Source organism: Hermetia illucens, chromosome 4 (assembly GCF_905115235.1).
Source record: "Hermetia illucens chromosome 4, iHerIll2.2.curated.20191125, whole genome shotgun sequence".
NCBI lineage: Eukaryota > Metazoa > Arthropoda > Insecta > Diptera > Stratiomyidae > Hermetia > Hermetia illucens.
This window is the reverse complement of record NC_051852.1, coordinates 53,638,895-53,658,095: the sequence shown is the minus strand read 5'-3', so window position 1 is coordinate 53,658,095 and position 19,201 is coordinate 53,638,895. Positions and strand designations below refer to the sequence as shown.

Below are 19,201 nucleotides of genomic sequence, written 5' to 3'. Positions count from 1 at the left end.
CGGCGGGTTGAAAGTGATCATTTCTTTAACGGACCCATTCTCAGAAAATACACAACCGAAAAATCTGAGAAAAATCAAGAGGCTGCCACTGAATGGTGCTTAGGCTCCAAAATACCCTCCATACCGATCTCCCTTCAAATAAAGTTAATAATAGTACATTACTATAATTTTTAGTAATTGGCATGAAAGCCCCCCTTAAGTTCATTCTAGAATTACGAAATTTTGCCACAATCTAAGCTACCGCATAGAGCGTCTGTGCAAATTCAAGACTATGAATGTCAATATCACTTGAAAGTGGATATTTTCACATAATATATGCCTATATTACGTGCTACGTATGAACGGGACAAATGCACACTCAAATCTCTTTATGAAAGAAATACAGAAAACTTTTCATACTTCCCGGTTTCCCGACTTGTTTTTTTATTAATGAAATTTTTAGCTTCTTTCAAGTTGCTAATATGTAGGTAACTTGGCTTGACACTTGGCTTGGCTTGGACATCTGCGAAGTGCAAGTCGCGTTTGGAGCTTGGTTGGTATAAATACCTCCTCTGAGTGGGGACTTGTTAGTTACATGCGTTTATGGCGGTATACACACCAGATGTGGCCTCTACCTCTGGACTTCTTATTCCTTTTCTAAGTGCTTCCACTTCTTGCGATTCATTCTTGTTGTGTCTGCGGATAATAAATTCGTTCCTCTAGCAATCCAACATAATTTGTAATCGTTTATTCACAGTCAACCTTTTCAATGTCGAATTTAACCTTTGCTCTGACCCTTGGATGCGATTTGGCGCGGATAGCTCGCTCCGACGAAAAAGTGAAATGAAGAATAGTTACAAGCACGGCAAGATTGCGAGAGGCCATTTTTTCATGAGATCGTGGTCGATTTGTATAGCACTGCTCTGTTACTTCCGGGGTTACTTATTAATCTTTCCTCAAGTTTTGACGCGGCAAAATATTCACCTTCACCCTGCACCAATCTCATACACTAGCGCTTACTCTCAGACAAGTGACGTATATAAAGTAGTTAAACGAATAATTACCATCACTAGTATTCTTCGACAGTATCTATGGCCTCCAATGTTGGACATGATCCACGCTTACGATAAGCGTCGGCCATCATCCCCAAGTAAAGGTTCCAGATAGATTTGGATTTAATGATAAGGAGAAGACCTTTTATAACATTTGTCCTATCGTATCTATCGGGCAGCTCAGGTAATATGTTTTGTTAATTTATTGAGTTTGGGCAACAAAACCAGTCTCTGTCTCTTTCACTGGGCGGAGGAAATTTCCTCCGCCAAGCATGCCTCAAACCCATCGGTCTGAGTGTTAACAATTAGCGTAAGGGCTCTATTAGGAATAATATCTTAACCGCGAGTTTTATAATCCCCATTCCCCCCATTAATCTTCAGATGTCGCTTCTTAGCTACCATAGGTGTGGTGAATATTTGCTGTACTGCTTTATATTCTTTTCGGCTCCCCTTCTGTAAAAGAAAGAGCATCATCACTATATTGAGAAGATGATGCGCACAGGTCACTTACAGTGTTCGCTTCTCAGTTTCTTCATTATAATGTAGAGATTCACCCGAGCTCCACATCAAAGTAGTGCAGCACAACTCACCACGACTCGAAACTTACCTGCCTGAGCAGCTCGCCTACCTCTTGGTAGCAGGATGAAAGCGGGGGAACCGGGCTAGTGAGAGGTTAGATACTGTCTTCTATTTGTAGTTAAGTCTAAAATTGATAGACCAGTAGCTTACTCGAGTAGCTTTGTACTGATGCAGGGGGTAAGTTGCTCCCGAAATATATATATACACTGTAAAATAAAAATTGTCGTTTGGAGTAAGCTACTGGTCTATCAATTTCGGGCTAGTGACTCTGCAGTGGTTGGAAAAAAAATAAGAATCAAATTTATTAATTACATAATATTACAATAATTTAATAGCTATCTACACACCTGGCAGCTAGGGATAAAATGCACCACCAAAAAATGAGAAGAAGGAGAAATTTAAGGTCCGGTACGGATAACCGGCGGGAGTCGTCTGACTTGGTGACTGGGTCGGGCTCTCGTAATGGACAGCACGGCGTCGAAACCGCTAGTCGTGGGGCGGTTGGACGTCTAGGCGCCACGACGACCAGGAGCACAGCTCCGCCTGCTGCAGCTGTTTCGCCACAATCTGTGGCGACCACTTCAGCAGGTTCGCGTAGGAAGCGGATGAAATGGACTGAAGAAATGAACCTCTTCATCATCCGCTCCTACTACGAAATAACGGCGGGGGCGGGTACAACATCTTACCGCCCCTTGTTGCACCAGAGATTCGTCGAGCGTTTCCCGCAATTCGCGCACGTGACTGTGCAGCGAGTCGCAGACCAGTACCGCTTCATCACTCGCAGTGACACAATCCCGGCCACCATCAGGGAACGTGTTCGACTTGAAGTCATCGGGGAAACTGGTGACCGAGAGTCGATGGGGGCAGAGGCGGCGGCATCAACAACACCACGCCGCACTGCAGGCAACAAGTTCAGTACTCGCCGAAGCACTCTTCTCCACCGTCCAGCTGAGGTTTCCGCTGAAGTTCGGGACGAATTCCAAAGAGCGTGTATAGAATTCTCGGATATGGATCCTTTGCATAGACCAGGTATTCCCAGGCTCTATGCATCTCCAGCAACTCCGGGAATTCTATCTCAAATCAATGATGAGATTGCGTCTCGACTGTGTGCTGATATGTCGCTGCTGCAACTATTATACAATCACTTGTGTATTGTGGTGCAGTTGCGGCTATCAGATTGCACGGTCAGAAGATTCGCTTTCGCGTTATTGGTTTGAGTGACAAAAGAGATCCACCATGGAAAATTCGTCTGGAACGTCGGCGGGACTTACTAAGGCAGGACATTGCTAGACTGATTCAGATCAGCACTGGCAATGCCAGCCGACGGGTGAGAAATAAAGTGCAGAGGGTTTACCGGAACTATGCCATCCCCTGTGAGACACCCGTAGCTGAAATTCTGGACACACTAAAACAGAAACTTTCTGTCATATGCAGTCGGTTACGACGGTATGGCGAAAGTTATTCCAGACGTGTCCAGAATGCAACATACGCGAGGAACCAGCGGAGCTTTTTCAGACCTCTCAACGAATCCCAACAGAGCGCCCAGACAATACAGTTCTCGGTGACGGAAGCGAAAGAGTATTGGGGTGGACTTTGGGGGTTACCTGCCCAGCATGCTGAGTGGATCACCGCCGAAGGCACCCGCCATGCCAATACACCTGGCATGAATTTCGCGGATGTTACCGAAGAGGAAGTTCGACGAGCTATAAACATCTCGAAGAACTGGAGGGGCCCAGGTCTGGATCGGGTGCAGAATTTCTGGTATAAGAAATTTACCAGCGTACACAGTCGGTTGGCACGCAGTATAAATGAGGTCATGAGTCGGCCGGAGGAATTTCCACCTTCCCTCACTGCGGGAATTACCTACCTTATCCCTAAGAAGGACACGGTGCAGGACCCCGCAGACACAAGACCGATCACTTGCTTACCAACCCTCTACAAATTCATCACGTCCATTATTAGTGGAAGGATCAATGCGCACCTCGAGACCAACAACATTCTGTCCGAGGAGCAGAAGGGCTGCCGAGTTGGGTCAAGGGGTTGCAAAGAGCAACTCATTATCGACTCGGTAGTTGTAGGACAAGCAACTAGAGGCCAAAGAAACCTCTTCAGTTGCTATATCGATTATGCCAAGGCTTTTGATAGCGTTCCGCATACCTGGCTAATCGACATCCTACATCTGTATCGCATTGATCCGAAACTAATAAAGTTTTTGGCGACAGTCATGGAAGGCTGGCATACCACCTTGTCAGTCCGTACATCTGAGGGTGCTAATACCTCAGAGCCCATCCGTATTCGGAGGGGCATCTTCCAGGGGGATTCATTGAGTCCTCTTTGGTTTTGTATGGCACTGAACCCCCTTTCATGGCTACTGAATGATGCTAGAGGGCATGGTTTTGCAATAAAATATGGCCTACGTGCTAAGTGCGAACTGACACACTTGATGTACCTAGATGACATCAAGCTGTATGCTGGTACTGACAACCATCTTAGAAGTCTGTTGCGAATAATAGACATGTTCAGCCGTGATATTCGGATGGAGTTTGGATTAGACAAATGTCGAATCCAAGCCATTCGCAAAGGTCATCACGCGCCGCATGCCGGACATAGCATTGGTGACCTCCACATCGAAGCTATGACCGAAACAGACTTCTACAAGTACCTAGGAATTCTGCAAGGAACCCATGCTCGAGTTGGTGATCTGAAGGAAGCTCTGCTGTCCGAATTCCTGCGACGTGTAAAGCTGGTGCTGAAATCGCATCTCTCGGGGAAGAATAAAATAAGCGCGTTGAATGTATTCGCTATCCCTTCACTGGCTTATGCATTCGGAATATTGCCGTGGACGAAGACTGACCTGGAAAACGTCCAGCGGCGGATACGGACAACTATGTCCAAATTCCGAATGCATCACCCAAAGTCGGCCGTGGAGCGGATGAACCTGCCTCGTGACATCGGAGGTAGGGGCGTGGTTGACGTGGCGGCACAACATCATCGCCAAGTCGACTCGCTGCGCGCTTATTTTTACAGTAAAGAGCAGGCGAGCCCCTTGCATGCGGCTGTCTGTAAGGCAGACTGTGGACTGACTCCACTTAACTTGAAGGATCGATCTTTCAATCCTCTGAGTGGGGTGAAGTCGGACCAGGAGCGGATCGAGGAATGGAAGTCGAAGGCAATGCACGGTAAACACGTGAATTGTCTTTGGCAGCCATTTGTCGATTTGCATCTGTCGAACAGGTGACTGTGTGCTGGGGAGCTCTTTGCTGAGACGGAGGGGTTCATGTGTGCCATTCAGGATGGCGTGGTCGCCACCCGAGCTTATAAAAAGCTCATCATGAAAGAACGGGTGGAGAACGACCAGTGCAGAATGTGTGGTTCGGCGTTAGAGACGTTGGACCATCTCATTTCTGGCTGTACTGTTATGGCACCGGTGCAATACATCACCAGGCATAATGCTGTATGTAAGGTTATCCATCGAAACCTTGCATATAAGCATGGGCTGATCATGGGAACATGTCCGGTTTACCGATATGAGCCGCAAGCAGTACTTGATAGTTCTGCTTACAGCATGGGACCGGCAAGTTCTGACTGATCGCCATACCGCACACAACAAGCCTGACGTACTGCTAGTTGACAAGACGGGTCGCTCCGCGTATATTATTGATGTTGCTATCCCCCATAATAGCAACATTGAACGGAAATACGTGGAGAAGAAGGTGAACTATGAGCCATTGGCTCGGGAAATCAAAGAAATTTGGCGTCTCGAGCGGGTGGCTGTAGTTCCCATAATATTGTCAGCTACAGGTATTGTACCTAAATCCCTCACGGCTTCCCTTGATGTCCTGGGACTTTCGCACAGTCTGGTTCAAACCATGCAGAAGTACACCATTCTGCATACGTGCTCGATGTTGCGGGGGGTACTCGACGGATTCTCCCACTGACCTACCACCGGCCACCACCACCAGGGCCCCTTTTAGTTTTTAAGTAGGTAGGATCGTCCGAGCCTAAATGCTTGACACTTAGTGCTAGTATTAGGTAAAATCCGGCATCTGCCGAGATTGTGATAACTCGGAAATAATAAATGAAAAAAATATATTTATAATTGTAATTTGTTAATTACTTTTTAATAACATGCCCTACGTTTTTAAGGTTTTGTGTGCAAAACAAATCCTTATTAAAATCGGTTCAATCTCTGTCTGTCTGTCTGTCTTTTTTTTTTCCTATGGAAGGTGAAAAGCTTCAAAAGCTACCGCCGGGTCCTTCCACACGGTTATGTGGGGTTCTTACCTACTAAAACCACCTCCCTCTCCTTCCAATCTCCCCGTGGGACTCCCACTTGGTATTCCGTAGTGGGGCTGGATCAGAATTTATTCTGCGCTCATATTAATATTTGTGTTCCTCTCGTGTTCATTCTTTCGGATGACTTCTTCCTGCCTAAGCTTCTTTCCGATGACTGCAATCACCTTTTCGACTTTGGTCCATATCCCTTTTGATTTCACCATAAGTTCCATTATATTTTCGGGTGTAAAATGCTCCCCGGTTGTAGCTTCTAATGTAGCCCTTTGGGCTTCGAATCAATGAAAAACAGACGTGTTCTCCGTCATCTGCAATATTTGGGAACTTTGGGCAATATGGCGAATCATGATGCCCAAATCGATACAGATATGCTCGATAGCTTCCGTGTCCGCTCAAGAATTGAGTTAGGTCCAACCCTACTTCGCCGTGGGGTCGCTCGATCCATTTCCGGATATCCCATATGATTTTGTGAGTCCAGCGGCCTTTTTCTGACTCGTGCCACTTCTCTTACCATCCCGCGACAGTTTCAGTTCGTGCGAACTGTCGCCGACGGACAGGAGATTCTCCGGTGAGATACGTTCCATCGTAAAGTCGTTGTATTTCTTTCGCCAGAATCTCAATCGTGACCATTCCTGCTATCACGCAAGCTGCTTCATTGGATATGATTCTGTAAGCGCAACATGTTCGAAGTACACTTATGCGATACACAGCTCCAATCTTTCTCTTATTTGCTATATTGTTCAGTGCATCTGCCCATACTGGGGTTGCATACAGTAGGATCGAGCTGACCGCCCTCGAGATAAGGAGTCGACCGCTCGGCCTTGGGCCACCTATATTTGGTAGCATTCTCGCAATCAGCGCTCCGATGTTATATGCCTTGGTTGCTGCACCCTTCACATGCAATTTGAAGTTCTAGTCAATCATTACGCCTAAGTACTAAAGTGCAGGCTTGGAATGAATTGTTTGCGTTCTAACTTTGATCTTCATGGAAGTGCACTTTCTCCGCTTGGTAATAAGTACTACTTCCGTCTTATACTCTGCGAGCTGTAGACCAGCATTCTCTAACCAGGATTTAATCTCATAGACTACTTCATTTGCATAAAGCTCGACTTCTTCGAGAAGGCGTGCAACAACCGCACACCAATATCATTCGCGAAACCAATGGAGGTCACACCAGTAGGACGGTCTAGGGTCAGTACTACACAACAATCCACAAGAGTGGCCCTAGGACAGACCCTTGTGGAACTCCGCATGTCGTTTGGTAGGATTTCATTCCTTAATTTGATTCGCAGCACAGAATCCTATCGATTAGGAAGTCGGCAACGATACGCTCCAGGTACTTCGCAACGCCTTAGTTGATTAGGGACTCAAGTATCTTGCTCCATCTAGCGGAATTGAAGGCATTCTTCACATCAAGTGTAATCACTGCACAACATTTGCCCTCGTCAAGTGCGGTCTTAGCTGTGTTAGCTACTGGGAGAAATGCATCCGTTGTAGACTTCCTCTTTCGAAAACGCAACTGATTTTCGGAGAGACCACCATCCTATTCAGCAATTCGAATTAATCTGTTATAGATTACTCGTTCGAATAGTTTGCCAGTATTATGTAGAAGGCATATCGGCCTGTAGGACGAAGCTTTATCCAAAGGTTTGTTTGGCTTGGGGAGTAATATTAATTTCTGCTTCTTCCATTATGTAGGAAATGCTCCTTCTTTAAGGCATGTGATGAACGCCTCGGCAAACATATTTGGAGCTATGTTGACTGCCAGGTGCTTTATTTCCAACAATTTTATCCATAGTTTCGACGACCTCCTTTTCACTTACCATGGGAACTTCGGCGGTGCCTATCTCGACAATCGGAAGGTTAGCGGTACTCACATTCTGTGGTAAGTATCCGCGCCTGTCCGTCTGTCTGTCTGTCTGTCACACGCACTTTTCTCAGAAACGGCTATACCGATTGACACGAAATTTGGTGAGAAGGTGGGAACTGTGGACGCCCAGACATATGCTAAATGCATATACATAACAGGCTACCATACGTACAAATGAGATAGTTCTACACTTAAATATACTCACAGAAGAAACAAACAAAACCTTTCATACCTGAAGAGCCAAGCTTCCGGTTTCCCAACTTGCTCAACTTTTCAGGATGTGCCCCGGTCAGAACCGCGGTCGGTTTCTCGTGGTCGGTTGCGCCATTTTGTTCTGTCAAAAGCCTGATTTGAATGTAGTCGCAATGCTTTCAAATCACGATCCAGCGTATCATGCCGCCGTTGTTTCGACAGACCTTTTGATCTTTTTGAATTGACTTCGATGTTCAGACCAATCAATTCAATTCTCTTTAGTGTGAATTACGTGAATATACCATCGATCGGTGTAACCTTATATCGATCGCGAATATCCTCATTCCGAAAGTAACCATGACGTGTCACGCAACATCTTCGTCTCCATTGCCGCGAGACGCCGCTCATTACCATCCCAACTCAGAACCATAGAGGGCGACAGGACGGACGATACTGTCGTAATTTTTTGACTTGAAATGTTCGTTGACACGTTGATCACAAAAAAAGGCACTTCGTCCAGGTTACACTAATGAGTGAAGCAATTTCATAACGCAGTTCTCCATTAGCTGATAGCATTGATCCGATATATTTAAATCGTTCAGGTTTGGGTAGGTTACTGGCATTGACAGTGATAGTGCTTGTTTCTTTAGGGTTAGTTGTCAAAAATTGTGAGCCTCGCGTCTAGTTCTACGAAATTCGGCAGTTCGTCTATTCTATAGAAATGTATTATGTCTTATTTGGCTTGATTTCCATATTGCTGCCTTCTCAATTCGACCTTTAACCCAGCCATGCCACTCCGATGCATTTCTCATAAAAAATTGAAAAGAGCAGATTATGGTTGAAGTTGATTTTTCTACTACATATAAGGCTTTCTTAAATACTCGGCATTTTCTGTTGCCTATGATATTCTAATTGTCCAGACTTTTTTAAGGTTTTGTTTGCAAAACAAAACCTTATTAAAATCGGTTCAATGTCTGTCTGTTTGTTTGTTTTTTTTTAAGGAGGTGGAAATCTTCAAAAGACTGGCCTGGGCACGCCAGAGTGTGGGATTTTTACCCACTAAAACCACCCCCGACTCCCCTCCTCCTGAGTGCGGGTATCCTGCTTTGTGGTTTCCTCCACAGCTCAAAGGTGATAGCCTGGTGGTCGCTGTATGTGAAGTCCTCGCTAACTTGCCAGGACATGTCACGTGCCAGCGCGGGGCTGACAAAAGTCAGATCCTCCTTTCCGATAAGTGTTTAAATAGCCGTCGTTGGCCAGAATTACATCTAACTGGGCATCTAACTCAGGAAGTGTGAGGTTCGGTGGAGCGTAGTAGCTGTGTACGAATATACCGCTTATTGTCTGTCTGTCTGTCACAGGCACTTTTCTCAGAAATGGCTATACCGATTGACACGAAATTTGGTGAGAAAGTGGGACCTGTGGACCCCCAGACATGCAGTGAGTGATATCCTCCTACATTGAGATTTAGGGGGGAACTACCCAACCGAAAAATCTGAAAAAAATCATGAAGCTGCCTCTATATGGTGCCCAGGCCTCCAAATACTCTCCATATCGGTATCCGTTCAAATTAAGTTAATAATAGTATATTACCATATTTTCGGGGAAATTGACTAAAAAGCCCCCCTTAAGTTTATTCCAGAGTTATAAAAGTTGGTAGTAGTATAAAATATGATATGAAGCATATTATCTCCAAGTTTGATCAAAATCATACTATAAGTAACAAAGTTACAGTAGCTCAAATTGTCTTTACCGCGTAAATTTACAACCTGAAGTACTAAATCGGACATGCTAAATGCATATTCTTAACGGGCTACGTACAAATGGTATAGTTCTACACTCAAATATACTCACACAAAAAGCAAACAAAACCTTTCATACCTGAAGCGCCCAGCTTCCGGTTTCGCGACTTGTTTAACCTTACCTTCAGTGCTGCTTACAGCTTGAACCCCTCCATACTCCTTCAAGGGCCTCCTAATTGTCGACTTTTCTAACCCAGATTATCCCTCCTTCGTGGTATCTTCGCGAAAGTTGCTGCACTGCATGACGATCTCCTGCCTTTTGCCCTTTATTGTAGCCCATTTTACCCTAAAAACTATTTCATCTTACAGGCGAAGATTGCCACCGGTTTCTCATACTTAATAATAAGAAGGGGAAAGGATGTAACAACTTTTCCCTATTCTCTATTGGCGTACTTGATGAAAGATCTAGATTTGTAGTTTTTAAAGAAGAAGCGCCAAGCTTTCCATTTCTGACTTATTTTTCACTTAGGGCACTCAATCTCCATGCTCAGGGTACTCCTACTAATATAGCCAATTCCTATTTTTCACAATACTTTTTCAACGCGCCACCGTTATTGTTCTTATCAGTCCACCTTTTATTTTCTCCTGATTATTACCCATTCCGTTTCTGCTTCCTCCCGAATTAACATTCCACAGGACTCAGTTGATGATTCTTTATTAACACTCTCGGTAAGTATGCAGTAGAAATTGGAACTCAAGATTGATCTTAGATCTGTTAACAAGACAAAGGGCCAAACCACTTCAATAAAGCTATAAATAAAAGCAAAACACGCTCCATTTAGATACACTCGAAATCACGGTCTCTCATGCTTCTATGTTGAAATGTATCAGAGTCAATGCAGCCAGAGATGCAGCTTTCAAGGACTTCGATTTCACAGAAAATCCTTTAGAGTTAGATTCGTCTCTAGTGAATCGGTCGATCCGAAATTAAGTCCAAACAAAATGTTTGTTAATTACTTGAAACAAAACTTTATTACGATAATTAGAAACATTTTACATAAACTTTTATGGACGTGCTGGATGAGATATCATCTGCTATTTACAAGGGGCCCAACACATGGACCCGGTCGCGCGTTAGTTCTAAATTAATTTGAGTGACATATTCCCTAAACAAACGAAATTAAATTGCAATAATTTACACGGGGCCAGGCCGTCATCACCTCGGGACCAGGTCGATGTAGTTGTTGGGTCTGACTATCTGGTGGGCCGGGGCGTAGTAGGACTGGTAGCTGTTGTAGTGCTGGCCCATGTGGGTCGTCATCTTGATTTTCTCATAAGGACTCCCGTATCCGTGCGACAAATGATTATGGCGATGAAAAATTGGCCCGAAATTGCTGCACTCCGTCGCATATGGCTGGCCTATGGGGTACAGGCTCTCGCCGAGGTTCTGGGCGCTCATATTATCATTCCGGGAGTGATATACTTCCGGCGCTGATTGAGAAATCGTTGTCACGTGGTTGTCCAATCCTGAAACTGAGAATTTATTTCTGTTTACTTGGGCGAGCGATGAAAAGTGAAATGAAGTACTTCGTCTAATGTCTTTGGCAGAGGAGCTCTTGGTGCCGTGGTGCTGCTGGTGCTGCTGCGACGGGGGCTGTTGCGGATGCTGCTGCTGGGCCTGGTGCTCTTTTATGCGCGTGTGACTCTGCTGATTTATGTTCAGAGAAGTCATGATGTCAGGCGATCTGGAAGAAATTATGAGGCGTATTATTTTTTGTGATTTAATGCTCGAGTGCGACCTGATGATCGTGTGAAATATACACTTATAATTGTTTACATCGCCACTGAAAGAAAAATGCCTTCGTAAAACAAACACATCGCGAGGCATCTCGCGTCTTCAGAAGTGATGTAAACACTTTAATAGATGAGATTCTTTGATCGACCTCGCAGGCAGCAGCACGCACAGCCGCCGAATTATTGTATGATTACCAGTCAGAGGATCTCAGGCCTCTATTGACAGTTCAAAATATGGCTTTCATTAGTTGGATGGGCCTCTGGTGTTTCTTTCAATTCAAAACGAACCAGATCGCGCCTCGGATCCCATCAAAATCTGTGTAAATTTTTTTCCGGGCATCATTTGGATGATGATGATACCAAGCTTTAAAAATAAATTCCTCAAACTTTTATTGTATATATGATACCCATGGAATTCTGTTTACCACATAAATCAAGGAAGCAGGCTTTGATAGCTGCACACAAAAAATAATCAAACTCAAATGTATACGGAATATGATTTGAATGCGAAGACAGAGCGAAATTGGGAAATGCTCTATGAAGAATGTATCAGAAAATGAAAGATTGCCTACTTATGTCTGCTCGTGTACTCAATTTTATTCTTCATTTTCTGGGAGAAAATGGAAGAAGAATCCGGATTTGGAAAGCAGAATGAAGATAACAAATGGACTTTCCCGTCCCATCCTTTCCATTCGTGTATCTTGTAAGCTTTTGATCCTCTTTCTTCGTCAATAGAATAATCAATACTTTCAAAGCAGCAAAACATACTTAGGAGCTACCGCAAAACCGGCCATCGATAATTAATTCCAAGGTTAACTTGGATTTTACGCAGAAAATTTAAAGATGACGCCGCGTCATTTTAGAATTATGTGGGGTACCGATTTTGAAAACGTGAGTTGTGGAAGATGCGCTTTGCAGTTTGAACATTAGGAACAATTTGGAATAAAATGTAGTTGCTTAGACCGCTTCATCTTCCTTAGTTTTGCTCTGATTCATCTGAAATGTTGACACAATTTTGACGAAAAGTGGGCTTTTTCCTTGGGGCAATATCCAATAGTCTTTCAGGCTGAAATGTGTGCGATCGTAAGAGCAGCAGCCCCGGTGATTGGCGAGCGGTTAAAGGGCAGGCGCATTGCAATCTGCAGTGGTAACTGAGCTGCACTGAGGCCGTTGAGTCCTTTGATCATCTCAAAAATCGTTCAGGAATGTGGAAACCAATTGAACTTTATTTCTACAGTCAATACTTGCTTACTTCAACAACTACTCTGTGTACCTGGTCAGTGTGTATTTTGTCGAGGGAAAAAAAAACTCGAATGGGGGACCGGGCCCAGAAATTGAAGTGTCGATAGCATTGGCTAATTCTGCTATCAACAACTGGGAACAAGTTTCCTATAATGACAAGCGGGGAGACTTTTCCTGTTGAACTAAACAATCATACTTGCAGAAGGATGCCCACACACATCCTGACTCGCCATAATTCTGTATATAGGAAGGGTAAAAAAACTGAAATTTTGAACTTATAATGTTTATTTATGATAATTCAAAAAATAGTAACGTAAAAATTGTCAAAAATTAAGGAAGTCGAAAAAATGGAAACAAATTTATTAAATCGAGATAAACAGTAAATTTCAAACTTTACAAAATTTTTTCTATTAATATATAGTGGCATAGCCCTTTGCCTTTAGCATCGGTTTCAGAAAATATCTGATTACGAACACGACCCTTCCCAAAGATTCACAATAGAGTTCAGATCAGATTTCTGGGACGCACATAGAATTGGTCATTTTTAAGGTGTTGTATAAAACAAAACCTTATTAGAATCGATTCAATGTCTGTGTGTCCGTCTGTCTGTCGCTGATGTTCGACAGCAAATTTCAAAAGAACTCGTACATTTTCCATAGAATTGAATAAACCTCTTTTAAACTTGCTTTTTTTGATGTTTTGGAATTTTAGCTTAATTAAGAAAAACAGTTGAATTTTTTTTTTATGAAAAAAAAATCAATTAACCTACCAGCAATAAAACGCAAAAAGCCGGATAAAAAAGAGTCAGATACTACCCTTTTATAATCATTTGATTTCATACAGTCAACTGTTTCCATTTTTTACCACTATTTCTTCTTTTTCTTCAACCTTTGTCCCGTTCACAAGCGTATGTTCAGAATAGAAATTTTACAAGATAATACGTGTACTGAACAAGCGGAATCCACTGAATTGAATCAAATTGGAATTCATCTTCCCAACTCGTCTTTCAGCATATTCCTTGACATAGGGAACGAGCTTATGGGTCCATCTACCTTTTCATAAATCTGGCCACCGTTCTTGCCACTTTATGTAGGTTTCCTCCCTCGCTGGTCTTCTTCTGTGTTCTCCCGGTTCGCGGGGACTGTGTCCTCCAGTCTATTGTAAGAAGAGCATCCCCTTTGCAAAAATATTAATAGGGACCAACATAGAGTGCCTCCTCTGATGTGATTCTGACGACGAAGCAGACTTTCCCCCAATTAGGCAGAATGCCGAGTTCATCCTCTTGCGGTTTGTTTCTATGGCTAATACACCCACGAACCAGTGATATTTTACATAACATTCTATTTGCTTTGTGAGAAGGAAAGGGCGTGGTAAATTCTTCTCTTAGAAGTTTCGGACCAATTATTTGTGAGGAGCTTCGCCCTCTTCGTCCTGACTCTTTTCTCGGCCCCACTTATGCTCCTGCTCGATTTCCACATGATTCGATCTTTGTCTGGCCCTTTTACAAAACCTTCCCCCTTTCAGGCATGGAAATCGTAATTGTGTGATTTTGCCATTCCATCCGAAAACTCCAACAGCATATTCTCTAAGTATCTACATTATCTTAAGAATATTTTTTCTAGTTTTCATAACGATTGGAATATTAGGTCCGAAGTTATAGCTATTTATAACACGTTACCCCGCTACTCTAGCTTAGTTGTATGAAGACTATCGAACCTTCATCGTTGTATATACTGCTTGTAGTTGCAGCCACAAATCGATGTTTTGGGGTCTGCGGAACCGGCGACACGATGTTAGTAAATAAGTTAATATTTAATATGAAAAACACAAGCATGAAACTTTAAACAGGATTATCTCAGGATCGTGTTTTTGTTTTTTCTTGGAAAGTACTTTCGCGGTGGGCACTACTAGAAAATCAATCAACGCCAAATTTATCACTTATATATTATGATAAAAGCTAGTCGTTGAATGAGGGCTTTCAATTCTTTTTTCAAATTTTCTTTTAGGTAAAGAAATCGGAAATTTAACACCTCGAAACAGCAAACGTTTTGCTAAATCCGGAGTGATTCTTATGAAAATTCGCATTTAAAAAAATCCTTCATTCAGTGCCTAGACAAAGCGATATACTAACGAAAAATCTTTGATTCTCATATTGGATGAACCCTTATCAAATTCTCGTGTTCCCCGCAAACCATTCCCAAAAAAGCACCAGCGCTCCACAATATGTATTAATTGATACTGCTTTTAATAAGCATTTACTAAGCTGTCGAAAAAAATCGAGAAAGTGGGAACATTGTAACTGTATATAACCCCTTACTGCCTGTTCTCCGTTTCGGCAAAGAGGTATCGCTTGCTTCAGTCAACAGTCTTCTCATCTGTGTCACTCTTTCTATAGCGGAACTTCCCAAACCCTACCCAACTGACAACGTATCCATGAACGCATCCCTGGCAATCTCAGTTCAACTACTGCTCATTGAATACTTTTGTCATTGTATTCGTTTCATGCTTTCTGCTCAATCTTCAGAAAGATAGCTTCGTGGTCACTATGATTAAATCACTCGCTAACATGCGAATCCAAGTTTCTTGCTGATGTAGAACTCCTTTACGCACGTCATTATCATCAATCGAACCCTGGCTCCGCAAAATTTAACGTAGATCCTACATTAGCTAGTGCCATGTCTACATTCAAGAAAGCTTAGACCTTTTGTAGTCCAAGTATTGAAATAATAATAATAATCGTAGGCATAACAATCCAATTGGATCAAGGCCTTGAGTGTGTTAGGGCACTTCATTCAAGACGTTAACGGTACACTTCAGTACACTGTAACTCCAATCTTGTATGACGTTTAGTGTCCTAAATAACAAACACCTATTGTTACCTATTGTGATCCCTTTTCCTTGCATCTCCTGAATTTCTGCAATTTTGATTGTCACATTTTCATGTTGCTATTACGTGGCCACACTCGAGGGGTCTCAAATGTGATTCTGATAATTCAGATAATTTTGACTTTTTCCACTGCTAGTAGTTGTGATTTAGTAAAATTCGATAGAGGTGTATATAACGGGACTTTGGGAAAGTTGATTCAAACGGCGTTTTGAACTTCTGTGTGGTTTTGTGGAACCTCTTAAAAATTGCAGAAGGGGATATTGTGTTCAGTGTACTAATGGTGTTTGGTGCATTTTGCATATTGCTAGTTTCTTCCAATTAGTGTAGTATTTCGAAGGTGCAAGTGCGTATTGAAGGGGTTGTGAGGTGCTAGTTCGGCGGCTTTGTGATTCACGTTCCGTTTTTGTTGCGTAGTGCATTTCGAAAGTATTCTGCTTCGAAATTTCTGATACATCAGCGAGGAAAAAGTAAAGAAACTACAAACATTTGTGGGCAAGCCGCGAATTCGAGTACCAAGGCGTAAGAGAGTGTAAGGTAAGTGCTGCATGCATGTGTAAACACAAACCTTATTAAAATCGGTTTACTGTCTGTCTGTCTGTCTGTCTGTCTATCTCTGTCTGTTTTTTTTTGTTGAGGAGGTGGAAATCTTCAAAAAGACACTGGTCTGGACACACCAGCGTGTGGGATTTTTACCCACTAAAACCACCCCCGACTCCCTCCCTGCCCCGCGGAACCACAATAAGGTATTACATCACGGGGCGGAGTGACCGCGTTTTTCTCCTCTCTGCTTTTCGCAGTTTATTTTGGATAGATGCGATCATGGAGTTTACCGCATCCCAATTCTCTTGATGTGCTAGCATTTTCGGCACCAGATTTTTTGGTACCAGCACCTCCCCTAGAGTCTCCTCTAGATTCCTCCTTTCTTCCACAAATCTCGGACAGTGGAAGAATACATGCTCTGGGTCCTCTGGGACTCCATTGCAATTTGGACAATCGGGTGAGGTCTCCAATTTAAACTTGTGAAGGTATTGGAGATATCCTCCGTGCTCCATGAGAAACTGGGTGAGATTATAATTAATCTCACCGTGTCGTCTCTCCAACCACTCCTTGATGGCAGGAATGAGCCTCTGCGTCCACTGACCCTTTCCCGAGCGTTCCCACCGCTCTTGCCATCTATTTATGGATCTCTCCCCCTCAGTCTTCTTCGTTCGCGATGAGGAAGAGGTTGGCTTCGCATTGTATATGTTCGCGATCTCATCTGCCAAGATGTCAATCGGCATCATTCGAGAGATGGTGAATGCTGCATCATCTGAGACAGTCCTGAAGGCAGAGCATACCCTCAGGGCTGTCCTCCTGTAGACTGAACTCAGTTTGGTAGCGTTCCCTGACATCCACAACGCCTCCCTTCAAACTGGGGTTGCATAGAGCACGATCGAGGTCACCACCCGGGCTATAAGCAAACTAGAGGTATGCCGTGGCCCTCCAATGTTCGGCATCATCCTTGCCAGGGCCATACTTGCAGCGGATGATTTGTCGCAAACATACAGCACATGTTGCTTATAGCTAAGCTTCCTGTCTATCACCACTCCCAAGTATTTGATGGTCGGCTTGGAAGTGATGATATGATTCCCGATTCTAATACAGGCATAATTTCTCTTCCGGCGCTTAGTGATGAGGACCGCTTCCGTTTTTTCCTCCGCAATTGTCAGACCAGAGCTCTTTAGCCAACTTTTAACAACACCGATTGCCTCACTTGAGTATAACTCAGCATCTTCGAGATGCTTTGCGACAACAACCAGCGCTATGTGGTCAGCGTAACCCACCACTGTGGCTTCCCCCGGAAGGGGAAGATTAAATACATCGTTGTACATGATGTTCCACAGTAGTGGGCCCAATACGGAGCCCTGCAGGACACCCGTGGAAACAACGTACTCCTGGGGTCCGTCATCGGTGTCATACCAGAGCCTCCTTTCAGTTAAATAACTATCGACGATAGCAGCGAGATAGGCGGGAATACCAACCTAAAGATTTCCGTATTAGATTCCAATCGGCCGAATTGAATGCATTTTCACATTCAGGGTTACTACCACGCAATATTTGCTGGTACTACCCTTTCCGTGAATTGCATCTTCGGCCAAGCCAGTAACCAATTTGATGGCATCAGTGGTTGATCTGGCTTTACGGAACCCATACTGCCAATCCGAAAGGCCGCCTTGGCTCTCAACAACCGGGAGTAATCTATTATAGATTACCCGCTCTAGAATTTTCCCCACCGTATCCAGGAGACATATGGGTCGATATGAAGATGGTTCACCTGGAGGCTTACCTGGTTTAGGCAGAAGTACCAACTTCTGCCGCTTCCATGCCACTGGAAATATCCCCTCGGACATGCACGCTTCGAACAACTCAGCGAGCATGTCCGGTCTGGATTCCACGGCAAGCTTAAGGGCCTTATTCGGTACTCTGTCCAAGCCCGGCGCTTTGTTGTCTCCTATTCTACCGCAGATATCCAACAGCTCGTCTCTGGTGACTGGCGGAATTGCCGCCACATTCAGAGGTGGTTGGAATGTGTCGGTGCTCTCCTCTTGCTGGGGGAATAACCCCTGGATGATTTTTAGCAAGAGGGTGGGGCACGTGATCTGCGGAGATGAACGGCCTCTGAATCGTCCCATCATGATTCTGTAGGCATTCCCCCACGGGTTTATGTTCGCTTCTGAGCAGAGCTCGTTAAGGCACTCCCTCTTGCTTCGCTGGATGGCGAGCTTGAGGTTTTTGCGGGCTGCCTTATAGGCGCGCTCTTTTTGTCCCTGTTCAACTTTACCTACCGCCCTCTAAGCCACTCTTCTGGCTCGGTGGCAGGCTGATCGAAGGCCGGTCAGTTCATCATTCCACCAGTAGTTTGGTCTTCTACTGGGGAATGAACACCTTCTAGGCATGGACGCGTCACACGCTTTGGCAATGCATTGAGCCAGATGGATGGCTCTTTCCGTAGAGGTGCCTACTTTATCAGGTTGATCTAACTACACCTCTATGAAGGTCTCCTCATCCAAAGATTTTGCAGACCAGCCTGAAATCTTTCTCGGTTTCGGGCATGATAGCTCTTTGGCCTGTGGCTCGACACATGTCTCAAAGAAGATTGCCTGGTGATCGCTGTGGGTGTAGCGTTCACTGACGCACCAGGACATACCACGCGCCAGCGAAGGGTTGACAAAGGTCAGGTCTACAGCCGAGCCTGACCCCCCTTTCTGAAAGGTGTTTACAGCACCTTGGTTGGCCAAAACTATGTCCATCTGCGCAAAAGCTTCTAATAAACTGCGACCCCTAGCATTTGATTCCCTACTACCCCACTCTAGAGCCCAAGCATTGAAATCACCAGCAATCACCTTTGGACTAGGTCCCCTCGCAACAAGATTATCAAGCATTTGCTCGAATCCAGACAGTGTCAAACTTGGCGGGGCGTAGCAGCTGTATACATATACACCACTTATTTTCGCTCACACGAAGCCACTGCCTGCTTGACTTGCAGTACATTGTATGGCCTGTCGACCGCAAACCCATATCGCCGCTCCAC

At 44.2% G+C, this 19,201-nt stretch overlaps 1 protein-coding gene across 2 annotated transcripts in view; it reads right to left on the bottom strand.

The window, feature by feature from the left end:
- Window positions 1-10,730: 10,730 nt before the first annotated feature.
- LOC119655502 (T-box transcription factor TBX10) overlaps window positions 10,731-19,201 on the bottom strand; it is an 83,796-nt gene continuing 75,325 nt past the window's right edge. Inside the window, exons 7-8 of one of the 2 annotated variants that reach the window (XM_038061404.1) lie at window positions 11,295-11,452; window positions 10,731-11,240 (exon numbers count right to left, since the gene is read on the bottom strand). In XM_038061404.1, the coding sequence (XP_037917332.1) occupies window positions 10,924-11,240; window positions 11,295-11,452 (475 nt within the window). In that variant the 3' untranslated portion in view covers window positions 10,731-10,923. The remainder of the gene's footprint in view (window positions 11,241-11,294; window positions 11,453-19,201) is intronic. The other variant, XM_038061405.1, reaches the window with a different exon arrangement.